The sequence below is a fragment of the Pygoscelis adeliae genome, unplaced genomic scaffold (assembly GCF_000699105.1).
Source record: "Pygoscelis adeliae isolate BGI_AS28 unplaced genomic scaffold, ASM69910v1 Scaffold232, whole genome shotgun sequence".
NCBI classification, from domain to species: Eukaryota; Metazoa; Chordata; class Aves; order Sphenisciformes; family Spheniscidae; genus Pygoscelis; species Pygoscelis adeliae.
In genome coordinates, this window is record NW_008824473.1 from 2,991,695 (window position 1) to 3,006,885 (window position 15,191).

The 15,191-nt window shown below is 39.4% G+C and overlaps 1 protein-coding gene across 1 annotated transcript; it reads left to right on the forward strand.

The window, feature by feature from the left end:
- Window positions 1–73: 73 nt before the first annotated feature.
- Window positions 74–14,796, forward strand: NDUFA12 (NADH dehydrogenase (ubiquinone) 1 alpha subcomplex, 12). The gene is made up of 5 exons (XM_009321356.1): window positions 74–86; window positions 775–796; window positions 4,369–4,451; window positions 5,468–5,555; window positions 14,520–14,796. The coding sequence occupies exons 1-5, from the start codon at window positions 74–76 to the stop codon at window positions 14,698–14,700; spliced, it is 387 nt and encodes a 128-aa protein (XP_009319631.1). The 3' UTR covers window positions 14,701–14,796.
- The last annotated feature ends 395 nt before the right edge of the window (window positions 14,797–15,191 follow it).

A 15,191-nucleotide genomic window follows, 5' to 3' on the forward strand; every position in this document is an offset into this window, starting at 1 on the left:
GGTGTGCGGTGCCGGGCCAGGCCTCAGGAGGAGGCCGCTCCGTGCAGGCCTCCGTGCGCTGCCCCGAGGGGCGATGTGCTGGGGCGGTACGGCTCCCCCCCCTGAGTCCCAGTCGGCAGCGGATGCTGTGGTCAGAGCGTTCCCCAGGCAGGCTCCGGCGGTTGTTTTCTCTTCTTTAGGTATTTTAGTGGGTTTCTCGATGCTGAGCTGTCAGTATTGCCCAGGCAGGTTTTCCCGGTATCCAGCCTCAGTCCTTCTTAGTCCTGTTGCCACAGCCGTGTCCGCCGTGGTGATGCTCCGCTCTGCTGCAGCCACCTCCTGTGCTTCTGTGGACCACCATCGTGCTGGCCCGCCGGCTGTTTGCTCTGGATCACCTCAGGCTGGTGACGGCTTTCTTGAACTGTCTGGTGTGCAAATCTGAGAGCCATGCTTCTGCTGAAATCCTGTGGTGTAAAGCTGAGAATTAATTCATCTGCCTTACCGGCTGTAATTGTTTAACACTTCAAACCGTACGTCAGCCTCTTTGGCAACGGGTTGTCACCGTTGACCTGTGCTCAGCTTTGGATGCCCTCTAGCCCCAGTGACATTTTCTGCAGAACTAGTCGCAGCCTGTGTTTCCAGTCGTGTCTGTGTACTTTGTTCTCCAAGCACAGAACCTTGCACTCGTCCACATTAAACTTTCTCCTGTTTTTTTTCCCCATTCACATCTCATTTCTACCTTGTGAAAAGTATTTTGAATTGTGATACAGCGTGCTTGAAGCTCCTCCCAAATAGGAGGAGCTGCAGGCTTACTAAGGTACTCTTTTTCATTCAGATCCTTAATGAAAGGTAGGATGGAAGTCTGAATTGTACATGATCCAAATTCGGCAGTGTCAGTAACCTGTGTTATCTTTGTAGCTGGTCTTGGAAAAGTAATAGAACATTTCTTCAGGGTGCAGTGAATGTTGTAGGCCTGATCTCGTAGCCAAAAAGCCTTTTTTTAATCAATAGCGGGAAGTCGGGAGTATGGGATAGGGAGGATTCACAAAGGTAAAGTTCCCTGCTATATGTCAAGGGCTTTCTTACACTAGAATAAACAAGCCGAGCTTTCTGAGCCTTCTTGAAGACTTTTTTTTCCAGTCATCATAATAGCCCTTTTTCTGTTATTTCTTGTAGTTTAAATTGATCTGTTTTGAACAGTTAAACGTAACATTTTACACAGTTGCTGATCAGGCCTCATCAGTGTTTTCATACAGTGGCTTGAGAGCTTGCTTTATTCACTGAAGACAGCTCAGTTCACCTGGTACATCCTAGGATCAGCTTGTCTTTTTTTCCCCATGTGTCACTTAATTGGCAGCTCATTATTGCCTTGTGACATCTAGATGTTTTCCTTGTGATTACACAGGCAGTGCTTCAGATCTTATTAGTCTCCAGGTGGATCACCTTGTGTGTTGTGGTTTAACCCGGCAGGCAGCTAAACACCACACAGCCGTTCGCTCACTCCCCCCCTCCAGTGGAATGGGGGAGAGGAAAAAAAAAAAAAGTAAAATTCATGGATTGAGGTGAAGACAGTTTAATAGGACAGAAAAGGAAGGCAAAAATAATAATGATAAAAGAATATATGAAATAAGTGATGCACAATGCAATTGGTCACCACCTGCTGACTGATGCCCAGCCAGTTCCCGAGCAGCGGTCCCCACCCCCTGGCTAACTCCCCCCAGTTTATATACTGAGCATGATGTCATATGGTATGGAATATCCCTTTGGCCAATTTGGGTCAGCTGTCCTGGCTGTGCCCCCTCCCAGCTTCTTGCTGGCAGGGCATGAGAAGCTGAAAAGTCCTTGACTAGTGTAAGCACTACTCAGCAACAACTAAAACATCGGTGTGTTATCAACATTGTTCTCCTCCTAAATCCAAAACACAGCACTGTACCAGCTACTAGGAAGGAAATTAACTCTATGTGCTATGACCTTCATACCATTGAATTTCATTCTGGTGGTATCACTCCAGCCCTGAAAACAGTACAGAACTTCAACATTCTTTGTGGAATGTCACTAGTGAGCTCTGTATTTCTTTCCGCTGAGCATGTTGTCTTCTTCCTGTCAGTCAAATGTATTGCTCATTTTACAATTATTATACATTTTAAATTATTTTCTCATTTGTTTTGTGGCACAATATTGTATGCTTTTCTGAAGTCAGCTCGACTTTTGGGAGGTCTCAACTTTGTATTCCTACTAGCTGTGGTGACAGGCGGCTTCTGGCTTTTCTGTTTCCACTGTAGAAAGCAGGTCAGATAGACCTTCCTCTTGCACAACTTTTTAGAGGGAAATTTCAAGCTGTTAAGCAGTATAAGTCAAGACAATATATGATTTCCCTGGCTAGTATTTTACTATTATTTTCTGTCATCCCCCTCAAGTTGTCTTCTCCACTTTGTTTCCCTTCTCAGGCTGTAGCTATTATGCTGGCAGTTCTCAAGAAGAAATGGAGCTGGGGAAATAAAAGTGTAGAAGAGTTTGAGTATTAGGTTTCACCAGAGTGCCTCTTCCTAAGCACATCTTAATGAATGTCTTGTCAGGGAGCTTTTGTGAGTCAAAGATCACAGGCTGTGTGGACACCTTTCTACCACGCAGAAAAAGGGAGCAGGCAAGACTGGAGGCAGTGCTCTTTTTTTTCTTTCAGAAGACTGAAGTTAGAAGAGAGGTGTGCTAGGTGGAGAATCACACCTGATCCTCATAACTGTACCAACCACAAACATAGCTGCTGCCTCCCCTTCACCTTTCAAGCCATTGAATCTTCTGTTCCAGCTCAAGGAACAGACTTGGCGCTTACAGGAGGAGTAATCAAGGTGTATCTTTCTTGCAACAATTGATGTGTTTGAGAAGTAATTACGGGTAACTTCGAAAAACGATTTACCCAAGTCAGGAGACTCTTTCTCTGCAAGGGTTTTATTCTGAATTTCCCTGCTTTTCTCTATATGTTTCCCACTAAGGCAGCTGGAACATGTTTTATGCAGTAGAAGTCAAATTATTAAAAGCCTGTGCCTGGAAACATTCTCCTTACTCAAAACTCAGCGAAATTGGCTGGAAAATGTCTTCTGGAAGCCATAAATACCTCTTAGTGTTTGATACCAGTATTCAGGGCATGTAGTCAGGACAAGGGCATAAGAACCCTTACAAGAACGGGAGGGGACGAAGGAAGGGAGAGCAGCAGTGAAATGGCTCTTCTTTTCTGAAGCTGGGAGCTCAGGATTGGATAGCTGAGCCAGAGATCTTTGAGTGTTTCTTTGACAGAGGAGAGCTGTGTCAGAGAATCTTTCTGCCTGGGACCACAGAGGTTTAAAATGAGTACTTGGTGGAGTGATTATCGCTTTCGTGCACCCTGGGAGAAAAGACAACAAAAAAACCCTTTATCTGTGGGTTATATAGTTAAACTCCCAACTAAGGAAGCGTGCATTTGCACATCCCTTCTGTCACTTGGGACTGAGTTGAGAGTGTGTATAATACTACAAACAACTAAAACCTTTGAGAGTAAACTTTTCCTTATGTAATTCTGCCTGGGATAAATGTCAGTAAAAAGGAAAGCAAAGGTGCAGATCTAGGGGGCAAAGAGCACTTCAGTAATTTTAAGGTTTTGTCAATAGAATGTAAATCACAGGTTCAGTTTAATTATTGATATGTACAGCACTGTTAAAATATGTTCTGTATAAAGAGTTGAAACTGGTATATACCTTACCTGGGTCAGTGTAAGTCTCCCAGAGTGGCAGGGTAAATGCTTGCATCTTTCACAGTTACACAAAAGCTAGAAAGTAACAATTGCAATTTAGGGTTTAGCATGCATTTCCTTGGCAAGCAGGTACAATGGTTCAAAATATTACTGTTCCACTCCTGGAGGTTAGTGCCCACACAGACATGTGAGATCTCTTAAGCTGCTTCAGTGCTGACCACTGTCCCTGGCAATTCAAGCTGAAATGGTAGTAACAAATAGTTGAGAAGGATGGTAACATCTTTAACTAAGTGAATTAAGATGTGTCTCAGGGACTCCCTTCCACAGTATTTAAAGTTTTGTGGGTGTCAAATTGTGCTATATTGCAGAGTTGCTTTATCTTCCACTATAAAGAGCTTTTAAATAAATAATAGCCCCCCAAAGCCTTTTTGTATGACTTTTATTATCCTGTCAGTGGGGCACACAGTAAAGGCACGCTGACATTAGTTGCAGGAATTGGTGGTTATGGTTTGCAGTCCTTAAGCTTGAACAGTTTTTTGAATAGCTTTACATATATGTGTGTTTAAGAGTTTTCATTACAGATTTTTACCAACCCCTAAGAAACCTCTATCACAACTTCATTCTAAGATGATGTCAGTTGAAACTGTTGTTTTGGGAATTCACAGGGTCAATGATTTGAAGACTGGTACGCTGATAGGAATTGACAAATATGGAAACAAATACTATGAAGACAAAAGAAACTTCTTTGGTATGTGTGCTAACGTGAACACCTCCCAGCTGACTGTCCAACTTTGTATAGCTTGTGTAGTTTCTGCTAGTGAAATAGAACTTGTTGCCTGCCAGACTTCCTCGCACTTGACTTGTGTGAGTCTTAGAGAGGGGGGGCTCATAGAAATGCTTTGACATCTTCTGTCTCTCTACTGCTTCCCTCAATTCGTTTGCAAAATGGTCAATCTGAAATAATAAATATCGATAAATATAAGCCAGTCAGCTGCTCTCCATGTAGGTATGCCTATATGATGATGTGATTGAGAGCTGAATTTGGTCCTTGACCTAAAAGCTGATAGCTTAACAGGTGGGGGAAGAAAGAGAACTGCCTTTAAAACTGCCTCACAGCTGTACTTATATGATCACTTTGGGACAAAGAAACACAGGTTAGCTTAAAATTCCTGTTACCTTAAGTAATGGAATTTTAAATAATGTTTGTAGAGTACTTAAAAAGGTAGTACCTAAAACAATGAAGGTGACACGTGAGCAATTAATATGCTGGTTAGGCCAAGCTCTGCCTACTGTAGGTTAACTTGTAGGGTACCTGGGGAAAGCAGTTGCTGGTAAACGTTGCTTGGTAGTTTTATATGGCTGAAACTTAGTTTAATCTTAGGTTGCTATTGGCAATGTCCTTCTGGAAAAGACTCCTCCTAACGAGGGAAAAAAATCCCCAAACCTGTTTCTCTGCCTGAAAATTTTCTAAGTTCCTATTCCCCGTTACTTATACAATAGCTAAAACTTGCTTCCTTGTGAGAGCGTTAGATTCAGCCATATAAAAATATATATTTTTTATATATATATATAAAAAATAATAAAAAATGGTGGAAATACAGAAGACTTAGAAAATAAAAGCTGTACTGACTTTGAAGTAAGTGCCCATAATGGTAGATACTTTTAGTCAAAATTCTTTTCCTTGTGTCTTCATGAATTCTCTCCTTTATATGAAAATAATTTATTTTTTTGAGCTAATACAATATTTCTGTTTGTTTACTTAAGGTCGACACAGATGGGTCATCTATACTAATGAAATGAATGGCAAAAATACGTTTTGGGAAGTTGATGGAAGTATGGTGCCCCCTGAATGGTAAACCATTTAGCTTAATAATGTGGACAGGTACCAATTGTGTAATTGCCTGTATATTTTCTTATATTACAAAGCAGAAGATTAAAAAAAAACCAAACAATTTTATGGTAATAAAGTTTTCTTGGATGCAGCTGTCTTATATATGACCAGAAGATTTCAGACTGGTTACTTTTAATTTTGAACTGCATTCATAATGTTATATGTTCTATTGCTCACTGTCCTGACAGTCACAGTCACTGCTTCTTGGAATGAGAAAAGCATTTTGCCAGCCAGATTGAGCAGGTCAAGCCAGTCTTCCAATTTTCCTTATTAGTTGTGATTTCATCGTAATGGTTTAGCAAAGCCTACAATAGCATTGAGCAGCCAGAGGTAGAAAAAATATTTTTATTATCCATTCTAGACAAGAACCTGAAGAACGTAAGGCAATGATGGAACAACATTCCTTAATCCACAGCCATTAACAGCACAATTGTTTCAATTGATATACATTGATATTCTACAAGATGATGAACAGCAAAGGACCAGGATGCTCTGTGTGTTGACTGCTCCTTGACTATAATTTTTCTTAAGGTTTTACTTTCTGTCCATGCATTTCAGTAATAATTCTATACAACCTTGAGTTCCAGAAGGTCTCTGGCCACACAGCTGTTAATACTCTTTTTGTCTTCCTAAAGGACTCAGGAAAAACACACACCAAATAAAGTAACAGTGTATGCTAGCAAAAGCAATCTCTACTTCATTCTTGAGGAATATGAATAGCACTTCAGCCACAAAGCAATGAAAGGTGATATGAAGTAAGAGGTGCTGGGGTAGACTGAGCATTGGTGAACACTGGTTTTTATTATTCCTGTGATAGAAGTTCTGTGCCGAGGCTGAGATTGATTATCCAAACTCCTAAATTGTGGCTCTCATTAGAACATTTGAGAAATGCGTGGGTAGACTGTCTAGGTAGTCAATTTTGTTTCAACTTCTCTCAGCCTTAAAATTATGTTTGATGTAGTTAATGCTTTTTTACGTCTTCTCCAGTAAGAGCTTAATGGCATTGTTTTTTAGAAGTGACATGAGAATCTCCGAAACTAGCATGTTCATGTTCCTTGTTATCTGCATAATAACTGTTGTTTGGTTCTAGTTTTTATCCTTTCACTATTAGAATATGCTGGTTTTCAAGATTTTCCTTATTTTGAGGCACGGGTTTTGTTGTTGTTTTTCTTTGCTTGTGCTTATGTGTTGTTTATTGTGTCCTTACAAACCTCGATAAAGGGTTTCTTCCTGAGTATCAAAGGGATGTTTCTAGGATTAAGTAGCTTGTTTAGATCCCATAAATTAGTGAGGTAGAAAAACTTGTTTTCCTATCAACGTTTCATTATTTTCAAGACTGGTCAGTGCAATGGGGCACGAAAGGGTAAACAGTCCCGTGGTCTAAGGTATTTTTGTCAGGAAACTTAGTTGTGCAGTACTGTTCAGTTTTTTCTTTTTTTTTTTAATTGCTGATAAATTTGTATGTCCCATGGCAACCTTAGATGTTTATTCTTATGTAGGAATCCTAGCTTCATGACACATCTACATCACTGACCTGTAATTCAGTACTGTTTAGATACATCTTTAAAAATAGAAATATTTTGACTGGGAATAAATGTCTTGTAAGACTGTATTTTATTTTTTTCATCTGATTGGTATACTGTCTTAAATTTTTAACATGGCATAGACTTCTGAATTGAGACTGTTAATATATTGTACAAATTGCTGTCAGTGTAACACTGGGGTTGTGCAACTACGCAGGAAATGAGTGGTTTTTTTGGACCCAGAAATTTGTTGGAAATAAATTAGATTGTGTGAAATTACTTCTGTGAACAAAGAGATTAATTTGGTCCATAGTATAGTAGTATCTGTCCTGTCAGTTGTAAAAAATGTTTATTTCTTAAAGCACTAGCCTTCCCTTCAACAGATGGAAAGGTGAGACAGGTTTGCTGTCCTTGGGTCAACTGGGAAGTATATAAAGTACTATTGTAACAGCTGGGTTGTGATCTGAATACTTCTTCTAAACACTGATTTTTGACTGGGGGTTTTAGTTAATTCAGCTCAGTAGAGCATTTTGTGGGTATGTTGTTGCACCCTCTGCAGGTGGAAGCAGGTTTTACTGCACTGTTTATGCTGGTGTTACTTTCAGAAAATATTTTGCAACTGTCATGCCTAAAGATGACAGTTTTAACAAAATCGAGGTTTAAGACCAGGGCTAACCTAGAGATTTCAGATTTTCCTTTTTTAAATAGTAATGCTAACTAGTTTGTAATGATTTTGTAGTACTCTTTTAAAAATCCTACTGTATGTAGGATTACACTACTGATTATCGTACCGATTACACTATTTTCTTGGGAAGTATAGAGAACACTAGCAGATGTGCAGGAAAAGCACTTTCTTCCTTTCTTTTTTTTCAGTATAAGTCATACTACAGGTTTCTGGTTTGTGTTTTCTCCATGTTTCTGGTTGTTGAATATACTGTGCATCTTAAAGTATAATTTTGTGGTCAGTCATTTGCCTTCAGGACTGTGGAATATGAATGCTTGGATTGTTGAAATACAATCAGGTGGACCTCATCATGCATGATGAATTGGAAAAAAGCATTTTGGTATATTGAAAAGTTCTGAAAAGAACTGTCTGGAAAAAATAAAATGAGAATTCATTTAGCTACCCTTTACCTCCTGTCAGATACTGGAGAAAAGGAAAAAGCAGCAAGAAAAAACATCTCATATGTAGTAACATATTGTAATACCGTTTTAGGAACTACTGAATATTTTCAGTATTCTGAAATAATTGATGTAATGTCTTTTGACAATAGATGTACTGAAATCACAGTCTGAAGGAAATGAAAAGAGTTGTTTTGACATATGTCTGCTATACAGGGAATTGAGACTGTTGCTTTTTTAAAACATTGCCATACCAGAATATGTAGGCTTGTGGTTTATTCTGATTTAGTTGTATTATTTAACCTCTTTGTCACTCTGGGCTTTCTTTTCGATAAGAAGTTGTTGGTATCTACTTTGTTGGAGACAAGTTAATTAGATTTTTTTTTTTTTTTAAATTCCCTCAATACTTGCATTGGGAATGATTAGTGTTAATCTTCTTGTAATGCTATACAAGATATTGGGCAATACCAGAATACTTGTTTCATTTCCTACTGTTCAGAGCATGTTGTTTGCAGGAACTTGGTACTTCCGTTTGTGAACACTGATCGGGTGTGCTCTGTGAACATACAAACAATAAAAGTTAAATCTGTTTATACCAATGCCTGTATGCACTCTAATTAGTGCTTTCATAGATGTCTCTACTACCAAATTGCTCTAGTCATTGGGCTGTGTGGTGAGCTTATTTCCATTCTACTGTTACGTTAGAAGGCCCAGTATTGCCTTTTGTTCCTCATTCATTTATCTCCCAACCTGAAAATACTACAGTTAGCAAATCACCCCCAGGAGTCCCAGGTGGGACCATTTTATACAACTGGCATATGCTGCTTCATGCATGTGCTCACATTGAGGTGTAGTCACAACTTGTGTACAGGTGAAAACTTGTCGAGCAAAACTTTTTTCTGTTTTCTCAGAAATAATCAAAAACCAAGCAGGAAGATGATATGGATAAATGACTTTCAGGTTTAATATTTTATCCTTTTGTCTCTGTAGAAAAGCTTTTGAACGGTTTCAGGGAAGAAAATCTTAGCGTTAAGATTAAGAAGAACCTGCGACTCCTTGGGAATCCCTGAACAGCTTTTGAGTACTAGTTAGGGTACCAAAAGTATTTTCACAGGCAAAGAATTTTCATAGTTAAAAACTAGCTATCTTGAATGTGTACTTCTTGATAATAATGCAGTTTGCTCTCTTCCTAGGGCAAGGGCCATAGGGGTTATAGTTCTCTCCATCCACCCTCCCACCTGCCCTGGTAGAAGCAGTCTTGGATCACAGGCAAGCTGAAGCCTAGGTGAAATGTTCTGGGCAGGTTTGTTAGTAAGGAAGTGTGCTTAAAGCAGTGTTAGCTTTTTTCCCCCTTAATAAAAGGCTGCACAGAGAAGTGAAATATTAGGGGTGTAAGATATAGCTAGATGAATCAAAGAGCTCAGTGCTGCTTTTTTCATGAACGTTATTACCAGCTGCAGATTATCTGCACTCTTTAAGTTTGGCAACATGGCAAGTTGCATTGTCTCACTTCGTGGTCACAAGAGGAAAAGGAGTGAAATCATATGGCTGGGTGTAGAGACGGAGGGCAGGACCCTGCTTTTCTGGCACCAGCAGCCTCTTACTTTACGGTGTGCAGGAGGAGAGCAACTAGCAGTGCTGCAGGATGATGTGGGTTTTATGGTGATGGCAGGTTGAGTAAGTCCACATTATACCACTGGGAAAGAAGTGTGCCTTCCTGAGAAGTAGAAAGAATTACTGCCTGCACTCATGCAAAGTGACTCTTCTTTTCTGCTTATTACCAGGAAGACTTATATAGGGTATAGCGCTTGACCAGTGGAAGAAGCCTAGGGAAAAGCAGCAGGAACAATCAGACCTCTGAAGACAGTTGGAAAGATTTGGGGTTGCTTAAAAAGGAGAGGAGATGACCATGGGTATAATCTTGAAGCATTTAATCTCTTGAGGAAGAAAAAGGCATAGTCCGTCTTTCACAGATAGATGCGTGGAATAGGAAGCAGTAGGTTTAAATTAGAGAAGAAGTGATGAAGATTAGACATTCCTATCCTTACCACTAAAAATTTCTACTCATCTTCACTGGTATAACTTGGTTTGGGAAGATGAGCAAGCCAGTATTACAGCAATTCTGTAACAATTTAAGCAGTTGTCTGCTGGGAGTGATGTGGATGTAGCTGACTCTTCCTTGGGTCTGAAGCAATGTAAAGAAATGTGCTATTCTCCTGTAAAACTGCTGCTTTTCAGGTCTGCCTGCGAGGGAAAACAAAACAAACATTGAACTGAAAAGGAATGGGGGAGTAAAATTTCCGTCCTTTCAGTAGCTTCACAATAAATTTGAGATTTTTATAACTAGAATAAATGCTGATGTGGTGTTTTCAGGTAAATGGGATGCTGTCTCATTACTATACAATGGTATCTCATAGTAGCTTGCATGAGAAATCGAAGTTATGTCCCATTTGTACACAAATAAAAACATGTTTCTTGTCCCTTTTCCCTTCTCTTCCCATACATAGACCTGGAATAATAAGTGAAGAATATCTTTAAAATAAAAAAAGCTACTTTTTATGCTAGTCAAAGTTAAATACCTGATTTTTCCTTCACTTAAAGTACCAGGGAAAGCACTGAAATACTTTTTGCCCTTTGACCATAACACACATCTTCACTTCTCTTTTGTCTTATTGCAACACAGTTAACTTGTTGAAAAAACTGGATGCTAGCAAGTTGGCAAACGTCCTGAACTTACGTAGAAGGTGCCTGAACCTTGCAGATGCACATATGGTAGTAGCTACGGAGTTTGTGTAGCATCGGTTCTTGTTTGACAGCTTGTACATCATATAATTGGCTCTGGTCCCTTGTAGCTTCAGTTTGAAATCTCCTTGCTTTTAAATATTTGTCTGACTTGGGAGAAAATTCTACATAGTCTTGAGGGCAGCTGAAGATACTTTGAGGTGTCTTTCATCTGTTTACCCAAGGAGAAGTCCAGAGGCTTTGCTAGCCCCAGTCTGCTTGGTAGTGACTCTGCTCTGTGATTTAGGAAGCTGCTTCAGCCTCTTCAGAGCTTCTGCTGTCCTCCTGGTTTCCATTGCTCTGTGCAAGTTGTCTGCTTCTTTGTAGGTTTTAAGACATTAATTGCTTTTGAATCCTGTTTTTCCATGCCTGGATTTATAGGCAGAGTTTGTATAGAAATCCGGCCATCTGCAAGATGTCCAATCTCATTATTCATGCTGTTCAATCCAGTGCAGGAAAAGCTTTTCTTGAGCATCTGGGAGTAGAGTCTATGAGACGTCAGGGCTTCAAAGGGCTCTTTGAGGGAGGCTGTCAAGGGGAAAGTCTTCCCAAAATAAAGTTTTCAGTTTTTACATATTTTGCATAAGTGGAGAGTGGGAGCTTTTGTTTGAGAGAACAGACTCTTTGCAAATCAAAATGCTTTTATAGGTCACCCGTTAGGCTTCTGAGGGGAATCTGTTGTGACCAGGCTTAAGCCCTGAAACTCTTAAATATAAGCATACTTAATAATGGATGGAGTTCTAAACAAACTTGTGAAATCTCTTCAGGCATTTCAGTACCTGTGACTGTACTGAATTGTCTTGTAGGTGAGCAATTATTTTTCTACTTTCCAGTGAGAAAAGGGAGTTTAAGGAGTGTTTTTGCTGATCTATTTAAATTTGAGCCCAATTTTGTACTGATATTTTTTAATTTCAGAAAATCCAGAAAGCCAATATAGAAATGCTTTAATTACTCCAAAATACTGTATTTTAAAAGACTTCATGGATTTAGTCTTAGAAAAGCTGCAAAAGAGTAGTTTAAATGACAGAATAAAACTATTCTGTTTTCTGTCTCCCGAGTTAAATGAGTAATTAAGTCAATATTGTGATGAGTTTTCTGACGTTTCAAGGAGTGAGTGTATGATGTAAGTACACTCATAACAAAAGAGGTGCCAGGCATCATGCAAGCTTGAAATCTAGTTGATTTTAACTGAGCTTTAATACAGTTCTTGTGCTCCACCTGCTCCAGCCTGTCTTTCAGGGCCTTTGTAACTGCATTTCTGCCCAAGAAGACAATTTTCTGTTTGTCCTGTTGGTGTGCACAACCCTCAGGGGAGCGTGAGGACGGTGAGGCATGGCAACAGGTGCATAAATAGGGTTTTGTTTGCGGGATCCCTGTCCACTATTATCAGAAGCGTCGCCAGGTGAAGGTGTGTGAGTTTAAGTTGCCTCTATATGTTATGGTAAGCAGTTTTGAAAAGCTGAGGCTCCTCTGGAGTGATACTATGAAGCATTTTGAAATGCAGTACTTAAGTCAGTATTGGCAGAATGTATATGGATACATGGACTGTTCTTTTCCCCTTCCTCCCATGCCACAAACTGTGTGTTTCTTTGTGTTTGCAATGGAGAGCCGGCTTGTTGGATATGAGCATACGATCCCACCTCAGTCAAGTTAGCTGTTTTACAGCGTTTCTGCCAACTTTGATGCTAGCCGTCATAGGACGTGATATCTCAGGTGGTGTAAAGCACACTAGTGCACAAAATTCTTCTAACCGGTGTGAATTGGGAGAGGGAGTTCACCTAAGGTCAGAGCTTTGTGTGATGTGGCCAGGGCATTTCAGAGGCTGGTAATATCAGGTTTAAAGTTGAGCAAGGCTTGATCCTGTATCCTCAGACCACATCGTGATTAGTAGTGCTATGGGGCCGCCTTCTTCCAGACAGAAATCATTACCCAAAATCTTCTTTTTTAATAGAAGTAGTGGGAAATGTGTACTTCAAATGCTACCAGATTTACAAAGGAGAGTGGGGGAAGGAAGAGAGGGATCCCCTTCCCATTCCTGTTGCATTGGGTCACTTCATCTGAACGTGCGTATAACTTTCAAACTCCTAAGTGGATGATTTTTCCCATAGGAGGCCATTCTTTACCTCTAAACAAGGTTTTTCTTCTTACTTTTAAAGGATCTTACGGTTCCGTGCAGTTTTGTATTCAAGCCAGTTTCCTGGCAGTCTGTAGTCCTACAACGTGTGGCTTTCATTTGGGGTTTTTGTTTGTTTTTTACTTATAGAAAATGAACATGTGGCTGACATTTTTTTTGAAGTGAGATTTTGTACTAAAGTTATATGCAAAGTTGTGAGTTTTTCTGAAATAAATGTCTAGAAGCTATTTGACTGAAAAGATAATCAACCTTCTGTAGAGCTCTTCAGATTTAGAATATACTTGTCAGTCTATTTCTCACTACTTGTATTGTGGTTTTGTTTTGCTCTATCACTGAAGCATGCCGGCTTAGTTGCTAAAAGCTGAAGATGCAATTTTTAGGCTTTCTAATAACAACTGGAATAGAAGACTTCGTATTTTTAGGTCAAGTCTTTGGCAAAAGCTGATTAGCAGAAGCCTCTTTAATTCTACCTCAGTAAAAAATACATAAGCTTGCAAAAAAAGTCATAACCTCACTTCTGTTGTAACTGTGCATACAGTATGAAGCACATGTAAATTGGCAGATAATTAAAACATTATTCAGGTTTGAAAGTTGCTTTGGGCACTGAAATAGAAATGGGATGAAATCAATTCAGTTGATCCCTGCTGTAGTGTTTCAGTACATTCAGTAAATCGTTATGGATGATACTTTGCTTGATCTTTAATGTTGTTTGCACAGGGGAGGATTGACATTTAGTTCATAGGTAAAGGATAATCACTATAATCACTTGGTAATTACCCCATTACAGATTGGTATTAATAATTTTATTGTGCATTCAGTAAACGTTTATGTGATTGTTTTAGGTGAACCTGCATCATTAATCCATATCCCAAGTGGTAGCCTCATGAATGCTTTGCAGATGGTATTGAAATTGTTGTGCAGCGTAGTCTTCTGGCAATTAAAAAACAAACAAAACAAAACCCAAAACCCAACAAAAAAAACCCAGACAACAAACCAAAACCTTGTGGTTTTGTCAATTGTAGTGCCTGCCTTGGCCTGGCTGGCTGGTTAAGGCCATACAAACACATTACAATGAAATATTCTCTGCCCCAGTACTAAGCGTTCAAAGGAACAGGAAATTCAAACTCAGGTGTGCTTTCAGTTGCTTGGAAGCAGAACTGTTATTTATCAGTTATGTTTGTGTAATGACTTTAAATCAGTGTCCTGTAGTCTCATTCGAAATCATACTGGATTAAAATTATTTTTCCCCGCTCTCAAAATAAGTACTTAGTGTCTCTTCAGAGGAGAACCCTTGGGAGTCAGGAGGAAGGCTTGTTACAGATCATGTAATGTTCTCTAATAACAGTGTGTCTTTTTCCTCTTAAGGCATCGCTGGCTTCACTCAATGACGGATGACCCTCCAACTACTCATCCACCAGTTGCTCGTAAATTTATCTGGGAGAACCATAAATTCAATCTGAGTGGTACTCCTGGACAGTACGTACCTTACTCTACTACTCGCAAGAAGATACAAGAGTGGATCCCACCTACAACAGCTAGCAAATAACAACACAAAAAAAAGTGACTTGCCTCAACTTTGGCTTTCAGCATAAATTGTATTTTCACTGATTTTGTTCAAAATAAAAGCCTCCTATAACAGCTGTAGTTTAGTTTATTGAGTTGGGGGGAAAACAAGTGAGAAAACGTTGGGAAGAGGTAGAGGACAGAATACATGACAAATCTTAATCTCATCAAGACATTGGGCTTGTTGTCATACTGTCAGTGGCTCTTCACATAAGCAACTCAAACTCTTTTTAGCATGATAACCATTCCTGCGACAGTCACTTCTCACATTTGTACCATTCAACAGAATATAAATATAAATCTGAAACACAGGATTCTCATCTTTAACATTATCCTATTATAGTCTCTGCATGGCAAATAATGTACTATTCTAGGAAGCCATCTCTTTAAATAAGACAAGTTAGAATAATAAGGTCAATCAAGGATTATAGTTTTTATTCATAAATTCCTTGTGCATGAGTATGTGTGCATTGC